General features: G+C 34.8%; 1 protein-coding gene across 18 annotated transcripts in view; it reads right to left on the reverse strand.

The window, feature by feature from the left end:
* The window catches only part of ANO5 (anoctamin 5), a 100,015-nt gene that overhangs the window by 60,434 nt on the left and 27,528 nt on the right, over positions 1 to 12,053 (reverse strand). For 9 of the 18 annotated variants that reach the window (XM_065528377.2, XM_065528374.2, XM_074012603.1 and 6 more), the window contains one exon: positions 4,239 to 4,352. In XM_065528377.2, the coding sequence (XP_065384449.1) occupies positions 4,239 to 4,352 (114 nt within the window). Of the gene's footprint in view, positions 1 to 4,238; positions 4,353 to 7,173; positions 7,265 to 11,778; positions 11,833 to 12,053 lie in introns of those variants that run through there. The other 9 variants (XM_015434973.4, XM_045371614.3, XM_074012599.1 and 6 more) reach the window with 3 other exon arrangements.

The raw sequence follows: 12,053 nt of genomic DNA on the forward strand, positions 1-12,053 counted from the left end.
ACTGAAAATAACCACTTGGGTGCCTAGTTTTTCATTTGTTTGTTTGTTTGTTTGTTTTGTAGTGACAGGATCTTGCTCTGTCACCCAGGCTGGAGTACAGTGTTGTGATCACAGCCCATTATAGCATCAAACTCCTGGGCTCAAGTGAACCTCCCCAGCCTCCTCAGTAGCTGGGACTACAAGCAAGTATCTCCACACTTGGATACTTCAAAAAAAAATTTTTTTATAGAAACTGGGTCTCATTATCTGCCCAGGCTGGCCTTGAACTCCTGGCCTCAACTGATCCTCCTGCCTTAGCCTGCCAAAGCACTGGTATTACAGGTGTGAACCACCCATCCACCTTTATTAAAGCAATGTATTGATGACAAAAAAAAGTATTTTTATATTTTTAAGACATTTTTATTGAGTTAAAATACACATATATAACTTACCATCTTTACCATTTTTAAGTGTACAGTTCAGTAGCAATAAATACATTTATACTGTTTTTCTCCCTTTATCTCCCTCCTTCCCCTTCCCTTTCCTGGCTTCTGGTAGCCACCAATCTACTCTATCTTGAGATTCACATTTTTACCTCCCACACATGAGTGAGAACATATGACATCTGTCTTTCCGTGTTTGGTTTATTTCACTTAACATAATGGCTTCCAGTTCCATTGATGGCTGCAAATGATAATATTTCGTTTTTTCAATGGCTGAAAAATATTCCATTATATGTATTTGCCACGTTTTCTTTACCTATTCATCCAATAATGGGCACTTTTCCTTTGCTGTGCAGAAGGTTTTTGGCTTGATATAATCCCAGTGGTCTATTTTTCCTTTAATTGCCTGGTCTTAACCAAAGAAGTCTGTCTAGATCAACATCCTGGAGCATTTCCCCAGTGTTTTCTTCTAGTAGTTTCAAAGTTTCAGTTCTTACAGTCAAAGCTTTAATCCACTTTGATTTGATCTTTTGTATGGTAAGAACTATGCGTCTGGTATCATTCTTCCATATAATTATCCAGTCTTATCAGCATCATCTATTGAAAAGCCTACCTTTTCTCCATTGTATGTACTTGGCCCCCTTTTCAAAGATGAGCTTGTTTTAAATGCATAGATTTAAATCTGGATTCTCTATTCTATTTCATTAGTCTGTGTGTCTGTTGTTATGCCAGTACCTTATTGAAGGTATGAGATGCAGGATAGTCATTTAGTTATGCACAGTTGGAAGAAAAATGTGGACTGGAAAAGTAAATTCAGGGATTGTATGATTAATGTATATAAAATCATAAAATATATTATTTTAAAACAGTAAGACAGAATCATCAAATACATCAGCGTAAGTTAAGGAAAGGTGAGGATTAAGGACTGTGCCCTGAGGCACTTCAATACTAAGAGATTTAGGAGAAGACTGAGAAGGAGCAACTAGTGAAATAAGAAAAAAACTAAGATAATGTGGAGTCCTGGAAGCCACATGAAGAACATACACAATAGAAAAGAGAAGGATCAACTGTGTCAAATATTGCTAATAGGTCAAGTAAGATGAGGGCTAAGGCTTGACCACTGGATTTTATACAAGGAGATGGGCAGAGTGGCTGGGACGAAGGCTTGAAAAGAACAGGATTAATATATAATTGGGCAGAAAAAAATACAGAAATAGTAGATAATAGGAAAACTGGGACAAAAAGAGGGTTTTTATTCATAACTTTTTAATACAGAAAAATTAACAGCCTATTTGTTCATTGAAGAAAATGGCCTAGTAAAGAATATCAAATATAATTTAGGAGAAAGAGGAACTAATTTTAGGAGCAATATCCCAAAATAAGTATACAGAAATGAGTTAACAAAGCAGGCATTAAACTCCTATCCTTAGAAAGGCCTGGCTGCAACTTTCAAAAGGTTGGTCCTAGTGTCTGGGACTTGCTTTTCTGAAGAGTTCCTTCCACTCCCAGAACTGATAAGAGTGACTCATTTTGCCTATATTGTTTTTTCAAATAGTGTTATTTATGCTGAATATCTGCTTTCCTTCTGGGAGTATGAAATTTTGGTATGTGCTAAGCTGAAGGGGACAAGGTAACCAGCCCCTAATAAAAACCTAGTGCACTTTAATGGGCTTGCCCAATAGATATTTCACATGTGTTTTCATACATTGTTGCTGGAAAAAGTAAGTGTATATCCTGTGATTCTACTGAGAGAAGAATCCTTACAAGCTTGCTCCTGGTTTCCTCCAGACTTTGTCCCATGAGCTTTTTCCCTTGCTGGTTTTGCTTTTTATCATTTCACTGTAATAAAATGTCTCCATAAGCATGACTATAAACTGAGTCCTGTGATTCTTTGTAATGAACCCCCAAACCTGAGGGCTATCTTTGGCACTCCTGAATAGTAGGCAAGAAGAAACAGAATGCAGGGCACACGTGGAGGAGTTGCCTTTAGGTAGAAGGATAAATAGTTGGTCTATGGTAACAGAGAGTAAGATAGCTTACACAAGCAAAAATCCTGGTGGATGGACAGATGTGGTAGTAGAAATTTATAGGTTTTCTCTTCTTGCTTCAGTTTTCTCAATGAAGCAGAAAAATGTGATCAGCTAAGCTTGAAGATGGGAGGAGGTGTTGTAGGTGTGAGAGAGAAAAAACATTATAAAACAGTCATCTAAGAAAGTGGGAGGCAATAGAATATGGAAGGAAAGTATGATTGCCACAAAGCATAAGGACCCAGTTAAGGTCCATGGGCACGAATGTAAGGTAAAGTCAGTCAGTAAATTGTAAGTTTTCCTTTCTGCATGTGTGCTGGCATGTAGTAGGTGGGGCTGGGTTTAACTAAAGTTGTTGTTTTGTCAAGCACAACTGGGAGAGGGGAAAGGGACTTGATGAGATATGTAACACAGTAATTACAATTGTTGACCATGAGACATAAACTGAATAAAGAGTGAGAGGGGAATAAGAGCAGCAAAAATCAGTAAGATGATTGCATCTTATCTGGTCCTGGTGAGGTGGAAGGAGGAAGAATGTGGATCAGAAAGATGTGAGGTGTAATCAGACAGTTGTACACATAGAATGAAATTATAAATAGTTGCAGTTATTAGTAATGACAAGTTCTAGGTGAGCGAATGGCTGAGTAGAAGCTAAGATCATTGGAAAAGGGAGTTCAAGGAACAGAGAGGCCAGGGTGTCAAAATAATCATCCAAGTATGAATTGATATTATCAATGATTTAAAAAGATTGCTGGAAAGACTGACAGTGATCTAGGAGCTAAAATTGTTGAGGAATAGAAGATGCAGAGACAGATAAATAACAAAAACAATTCAGGATAATAATAAATTTGATGAGATTTAAAGCTCAGGAATTTCAGGGACAAGTGAAGGAGAACATTAGCAACAAGATACAAGGAGGGCAAGCAGCACTTACCCCATCTCTAGGGAAATGCTCTGTAAAGAAAAATAACCATCATTTGAGAGGACTGCTACAGGAATGTTCAGAGAAGAGACGAAAATGATGACGGTTCATGAATTTCAGAGGCCTGGTAGAAGGCTTTCTAGACAGTGGGTGGAAAAAAGGGACAGACCTGTATGTGTACAGAGTCTTGGGGGAATAATATCTTTATTTTTACTTTTTATTTTATATGACATTTATTTTGTAAGTATATAAGTAAATGTGTGTATAAAAATGGATTAATTTATGATTTCAAATACTGAGTATTTATCGAGCATCCATTATAATCCAACCACTGTTCTAGGATTTGGGTATATAGCGATAAATAAGACAAAGTACTTGGCCTCATAAACTTAATTTATAGTGTTGGAGACAGCAAACAAGTAAAAACATGAACAAATAAGCTCATAAAGTGATGTGTAATACAAATAAAACAAAATCAGGAATAGAGCACAATATAAAGGCTATACCTGGAGGAATAGATTAGTCATACATTTCCAAAATGAAAATATCATACAAAAGGCAATTATCATATTCAGACACATACCTCAAATTTTGGATGTTACATTTAATACTAAAGTGAGCTATAAAAAGAATCAGATACTTGGAAGAAGAAGAAAAAGAAGTTAGCATGCAAAATATCCAAAAAATAACATTGACTTTACATGTCTCTTCTTAAGCTGCCTACTTTACAGTTATCTCGCTCAGTTTAAGGTTTCAGTAACACTTAAGGGCTTTTCACTTTTACAACATAATTCAATGCAGATATCCATGTGAAACTATAAAATGTGCTTCTTTTTATTATTCCCACTTCTCTTATAATGCACTTACCGCCTTTAACTCTGCGTCTTTCTTTATGTCATCAGCATAGGAAAGCACAAAATCGATTTGCCTAATCCCGTCTCGGAAGAAGATAGAATCTTTGCTTTGCTGATTTTTTTGAAACTGCCGGAGACATAAATGACACAATTGTAAATTATAGTTTTATTCTGAAATGGCAAAAGCACAAAAGGAATTATTTATAATTTGGTCACCAGCTACTTTTTTTTCAGTCTTGAAATGACAAGTCAAGACAAATAACCAGAGTTTTTAGCAACAGATTATGTTTTGTTTTATAGTGAAATTCCATATAAAAGATTAAGCAATAATGACTCAGGAAGAAGATAAGCATGTTAACTACATGGACATACAACAAAAATGCTGCAAACATACCAAAATATGAAATGGATATATACACACACACACACACACACACACACACACACACACACTGATCCCAAAATGCACAGAGACTGACTTGTTATCTTTATTAAACAACATCTCACGTAGTCCACTAAATAATTCATGGCTACACGCAAATTTGGGGGTACAATTAATTACAAACCAATTAATGGAGTCTCACTATAAGAAAACAAATGTATGATTAATGTTTATTCTATGTTTTTATAAAATTGTCACTTCCTAATTCAACTTTGTAAGGATTAAAATAAAATCAAGGTGCAGTTAAATATTAGAAAGCAAGTAGCTTATTAGCTGGCATCACAAGTTAAGTTTCATGCAACTCGCCCTTCAACCTCAATTTCACAGGTGAGCAAAAATCAATTCTTTGTTTAAATTTGCAAGAATTATCTCAGTATAATAATTACACTTATAAGTCCAACTTTCACATGTTGTGTAGTTAGTTCATTAGTTCCTTCACTTTAAAAACAGCAAAAATATGACAGCGCTTCAGAAGAAAGAGATTTCATGTTTGACTGATTTGGTTTTCTTTTAAAGTTTATATCTAATATTTAATATTCATAATAGCCTACATGTATTATTATACTTAGAATTATGCAAATAGATAATACAGTGGCTGTCAATGAGATAATCTTCCAATTGCTTTAGCTCACCTGCGAATGAGTAACTATATGGTTTTAATTTTGACAACCAGTGTTTCTATTAATTTATGAGTTTCTTTTATTGTGTACCCTATGGGATTATTTTACCCAAGTCAGGTGAGACAGGCCTCCCAGAAAAAGGAATGGATGAGGATCAGTTATATGCGAATAAGCCATAAGTCTCATGTTTGATCTGTGGTCTATGAACAAAGTAAGAGCATTTACATAGCTAATGAAAAGCTGATGTGTCTCAGAAAAAAACTAGCTCCCAATGCACAGGAAGAAATGAGTGGAAAATGGAACAAATAAATTTAAAAAAAAAACATCTAAGGAATCTAGAGATTAAGTGCCAAGATATAGTGACTCAAATGTTATGTCTGAGTTCTCTTCACCTCAGCCAAAGAATGCATAACCATCTTCTATTTCCTAAAAGAAAGTAAAAGAATCTGAGAAAAATCAAACTGCTATCACACTACACTTTGCTTATAAATCACTAAAAATTGAAAAGAAAGAAAAAACAAAACAAAACAAATCATTGGCACTCTTGTAAATCATCACAGCGTTAGCATCTTATGAAATCCACCAAAATTCTTGGAAGGCAACTGAGGCAGAAATAATATACTACTTAGACTAAATAAAATCAAAGCTCAAAACTTAGAAGAAAAAATAGTACTCTTGCTCTAAGTCTGTGACAGTCACATTTTGTATGATAGGGGTTTTTTGTTGTTTTTGTTTTGTTTTGTTTTCAAAAACTAATATATTAACAGGTACTTATATTGTTTACACAAGCTAAATCTGGGTACACAAAGAGCAGTTCTGGTGACAGAACATGTGCACACAGGAATTAACAAAACTTATATTCAGAGTATTTGACTAGAAAATAGACAAAGTAGCTAAGAGAATAGTAACTCCAATGATTTTCCTGAGTGCTCAGTCAAAAATAGGTAAACATACTGTCGTCCTGAAGGCCAAAGGCTAGCTAGGAAAACCCGAATTTCTATCATTATATCACACCCTGACGATACACTATAAATCTGTTTTAAATACGGGAAAAAAAATCACTGGGAGCCTTGTAAGTCACCATGAGGGACATGTCTCAGGACTACCAATAAAAATCAGTTAAGGCTGAGGCAGAAAAATCTGATAATTCTGTCACATATAACTGAATGTTACTAAAACACATCATGATTTTGTTTTGCTCAAAACATGACATAAATACATTTTGTAGTATGTGTGGGCATTTGTGTTTATACTTGGCTTGTCCTTAGAAATACCTATTTGTAATTATGTAAACATCTGAGTGGCTTCTCTGTAAAGGATGTAGTTATCCTGTGGTTCAAAAACCTGAATTACCGGCTGGGTGTGATGGTTCATGCCTGTAATCCCAGCACTTTGAGAGGCTGAGGCAAGATGATTGTTTGAGCTCAGGAGTTCGAGACCAGCCTGGACAACATGGTGAAACCACTCATCTCTCCTAAAAATACAAAAATTAGCTGAGCATAGTGGCATGCCCCTGTGGTCCCAGTTACTCAGGAGGCTGAGGTGGGAGGATTACATGAGCCCGGGAGGTTGAGGCTGCAGTGAGCCGTAATTGCACCACTGCACTCCAGCCTGGGCGACAGAGTGAGACTCTATCTGAAAACAAAACAAAATAAAACCCTGCATTGCTGATGAAAGTTCATAAACCTCTGAAACTGTATGAATTGTGTGTGTGTGTGTGTGTGTGTGTGTGTATACATTTTAGGAAGAGGATCTACAGATTTAATCTAATCCAAAACAAATTAAGAATCACTATTCTTAAACTTCAGTTGCCTGGGGACTAGGAATCAGTGACAACGTTCCCCTAAATCAAAGTGTTCTATTAGAAGAAAAATAACTAAGGCTACCACTGCAGCCATTCAGAGCATAAGCAGCATCATTCAGCACTGGTTTTACCATAAGCCGCCGCCTCAGGAACAAATTGAATCGCTTTGCAGGCTGTGAAGCAACCAACAAAGAATTAGCAATTCCTGCCCAGAATTACAGTAAAGATTCCAAAAACAGACACAGACAAATTAACCCTCAATATGATCATTTTATAAATGTATGTGTGTGTGTTTGTGTGCATGACATTTCAAACTGGAGGATACAAATTAGCAAGGAAAAGAGAAGAAAAAAATGGGAAGAAAGCAATTAACATGTAAAGAAAATAAGGAGACTTCAAAGTAAATTTTCCTAAATTCTTTAAACAGAGACTAAACATAACAAATATTTGTGGATTTATATTTTATTATATTTATTTCAACTTTTTTTTAAGTTCAGGGGTACATGTGCAGGATGTGTAGATTTGTTACCTAAGGAAATATGTGTCACGGGGGTTGGTTTTACAGATTATTTCATCACCCAGGTATTAAGCATAGTACCCAGTAGTGATTTTTCCTGCTTCTCTCCCACCTCCCATCCTCCACCCTCCGAAAGACCCCAGTGTGTTGCTTCCTTCTATGTGTCCGTGTGTCCTCATCATTTAGCTCCCACTTATCAGTAAGAGAACATGCAGTATTTGGTTTTCTGTTTTTCTGTTAGTTTGCTAAGGATAATGGCCTCCAGTTTCATTCATGTCCCTGCAAAGAACATAATTAAGGAAGAGAAAAATAACGATAATAAAGGAAAACATGAAAATAATAAAAATATAGAGTAAAAGAGATATTTTGTTAAGTATGCCTGTATATAACCAGGAAAAGAAAGTAAAATTACTACATTTATACTGAGATGATGTGTAGTATGGAAAGTTTACCCAGGGTTGTTTTTTTTTTTAATTTCATGAACATGCAATATACTAGATTACAAAAAAAGTCATTCAGTTATTCAAATGCTGAGTTGTCTCCAATCTTCAATTACATGGTCATTATTTAAAACACAAGGTCAATTACCTAAAAATATCTGGGATACTCAACTATATTTGAAAGAAAACCAAACCTATAGCATAAATGAGCAAGAATTGAGTGTATTTTATACTGTAATGAATGGATAAATAATCCAATACAATTTCTTAACCTAGTCTCTTCCTGGAATAGGCTGAAGAAGTCTAAGCAACTGGTGAAACTATTGGAGTGAAAATTTCTGCCCTGTAAACTAATGCCTTCCATATGTAGATAGAGGAGTTAATATTGCTGTTATTTAAAAATACAAAAGATATAAGACAAACATTGGTCATTGCATAAAATATATTTTAAACTATATTATTTTGATAGCCTGAAATTTTTCACTTCAGCATTTTTATTTTCTTGGCATCTTTCACGAGATTCACAGGTTACTATTTTTCTCAGATGCTTTCCCTAAACTCATTAAAGAATTGTTAAGACAAATGAAAGAGTCCCACACTAAAGGACCATGCAGGGCCATATTATGACTTCCATGGATCATAGACCTAAACATAAAAACTAAAACTATAAAACTGAAGAAAATCTTAGAAAATCTCCCCCACTTTGGTGTAGGCAAATATTTCTTAAATAGAACACAAAAAGCATGGATGATAAAAGATAAAATATGAGAAATTGAACTTCTATACTTCTAAATGTGCTTTTCTAAGAACACTGCATGTAAACGAAAAGGCAAGCAACAAATTGGAAGAAAATGTTCACAATAAGTAAGATTGACAATGGTCTCGCATCCAGAATACATAAACAACTCTTACAAGTCAATACAAAGATAATCAACTCAATTTTTTTAAATGCAGAAAAGATTTGAATGGTTTACAAAAGAAGATCTATGAATGTCCAATATGCCCATGAAAAGATGGGCAACATCATTATTTATAAAAGAAATGAGAGTTGAAATCACAAGATATTACTACTCATCCACTAGAATTACTGAAATTAAAAAGCTATCAATATCAATATCAAATGCTGGTGAAGATGTACAGCAAATAGAACTCTTATACATTGCTGGTAGGAATAAAATATGGTACAACCACTTTCAAAAATAGTGTGACAGTTTTACATAAAGTTACACCTATATTTTCCACATGACCCAGAAATTCTACTCCTAGGAAATTACCCAAGATTAATGAAAACATACATCTCTAAAAACACTTCTTACATGAATGTTCATAACAGCCTTATTCATAATGGTCTTCAAACTGAAAACTATCCAAATATCCATCAATGGGTGAGTAGACAAATAAATTTCAGTATATCTATACAATGAAATATTACTGAGCCATAAAATAAAATAAACAATGATATCTCTAGTACAGATATATTCAAAAAGAATCAATTTACTAGTAATATTGGAGTTTTGGATGAGTCTTAGAAGCATTATGATGAGCAAAAGCAGCTAGAAGCCAGATACAAACTAGTGTATACTGTAAAATCCCATTTATATATTATATTAGGAAGAAAAAAAATCAGCAGTTGCCTAGAATAGGGTAGGAGGAAAACTGCTAAGGGGAACTTTTTGAGGAAAAGGAAATCTTCTACATGAATTTTGTTAAAACTCATCAAACTACACACTTAAAAAGGGTGAATTTTATTGTGTCTAATGTAGAACCAATGAAGGTAAAACCTTTTTTTTTTAATTTCGGACTTGAGCAATGAAAAGAATATATTGCGTGTTGTTGCTGCGATGGAAAAGACTTCAGACAAACAGGCTTTTTGGTAGGGGAAGATCAAGAATTACATTTTGGACATATTAATCTTGAGATATCTTTCAGACATCCACATGCATATAATAAGAAAGCATTTGGATATTTAAAACTGAAGTTGAGGAGAAATGACTACACTCGAAACTTAAATTTGAGAATTGAGATGGCATATCAATTGTATTTAAAGCCATGAAACTGGATGAAATCACTAGGAGACTGAATTAATGACTGTATCATAAGGTGATAATATCTAAATATATTCACATATCAATTATAAATACTGTGCTAATATTCACACTAATTGCTTCTTGTCATTTTACTCAAAGGCCCCTTCTAATTGGTTTGTGCCTATGCCATATCAGTTATTAAATATTTGGAATATCATCCTTGAGGTTAACAAGGCCCATACTCCTTCAAAATCTGCTAATTGCATATCTGTCATTATTTAAGCAAACTTTAGTGTATCTTTTCAATTCCCATTCTTTGCTTACTAAACTCTAAATACTTACCTAACTATTCTGTCCAGTCCCATATAGTAGTCACTTTAAGATAGGTTATCTTAAGCATAATAGTTTCCATCCTGCTATATTTCATTCAGTGGCTTTACTGACCTTTCTATACTCACAATCTGTGTAACTATTTAGGTACTCATCCACTTTTCACTATTTTATTTCAAATAGAATTTTAAATTACATTAATTATTCTATATTTATAAAATAATTGATATTGAGTTTGTCATAATAATCACAGTAGAAACCGCAAGACTCTATTTTTTTACCCAAAAACATATCCAGTGATATTCCGTTGGTTTATCCCAGCACATTTGCTCTCCACTCCTCTCCACCCTGCTTTTGTCCTGTGCCAAAGAGCTCCCTTGACCTCTTGGTTCTCACGAATGATTGGAAAGAATAGATAGTGTTTTCCTTCCTAAGGTTGAATTCAGGAAGGCTGTGTCCCCTCACTAAAGGTCATTGTGCCCCCTGATAATGTCTTTGGTATATGACTTTTTCCTTTTGGGTTCCAATAAGTGCTCCTTACACTATTCCCTTCAGTTCTATGGATTTTAATAAATTCAAGATTACTAGACCTATATATACAGAGATTCCCTTACACTCCATTTTTATAAAAGTTTTTATGAAGTCCTTCTTAAATTATCCTACACTGAGTAGGCCTAACAGGACCCTGATTTATACAGATTTTTCTTTTGTGATATTTCTATGATAGAAAGGAAAAAAAAAAAAACATTCCTTGGGCACACAGTTGACTCTAGGACTGAGGCAGGAAATGTACCAGATGAGCTTGGAGCATCTTGTCAGAAAGTAGGAAAATACTCAAAACAAAACTAAGCACAACAATAGGGGTATGCCCAGGGAATACAGGAGTCAACTGAAAAGCTCCTGGCCAAGTGATATGCCTTATGTCTTGTAATTCCAACCACTCAGAAAGCTGAGATGGGAAGACTGCTTGAGCCCAGAAATTTGAGAGCAGCGTGACCAACACAGTGAGATCCAATTTTCAAAATAATAATAATAATAATAATTAGCTGGGTGTGGTGGTATACTCCTGTAATCTCAGGGAGGCCAAGGTGAGAGGATTACTTGAGCCCAGGAGTCTAAGGCCACAGTGAGCTATGATCATGCCACTGGACTCCAGTCTGGGCAACAGAGCAAGACGTTGTCACAAAAAAAAAAAAAAAAAAACTTCCAATAGACAAAGCTAGAACAATTTGAGCAAGAAAATAAAGTAGTATTTGGTTTATAACTGGTTTATAACATAAAGCATAAAATAAATATCCAGAAGTACATACTGACAAAAAGAAAGGAAGAAAGATCTCCCACACACAAAAAACAATTCCAAATAATGGATTCACCTATAAGGAGTGAGAGCATAATCCCAATCTTTTTGTGTAGGCTGCAAATAGTGACTTTCATCCGAAGAATGCAGTATGGAAAGGGAGAAAAAAACAAAAGAGTAACTTTACAGTGAAGAAATCTGTTAAACGTTACTTCAAGCCAGGTAATCAAGGTTAAAACATTAAGGGTGATTAAGTCATGTTGACAGAATATACCCTTGATATGACATGAAGAGAACGACACTTCTATTATCTTCCTCCAAAAACACATAATCCAAGTCTAATCATAAAAA

Source organism: Macaca fascicularis, chromosome 14, assembly GCF_037993035.2.
Source record: "Macaca fascicularis isolate 582-1 chromosome 14, T2T-MFA8v1.1".
Lineage (NCBI taxonomy): Eukaryota > Metazoa > Chordata > Mammalia > Primates > Cercopithecidae > Macaca > Macaca fascicularis.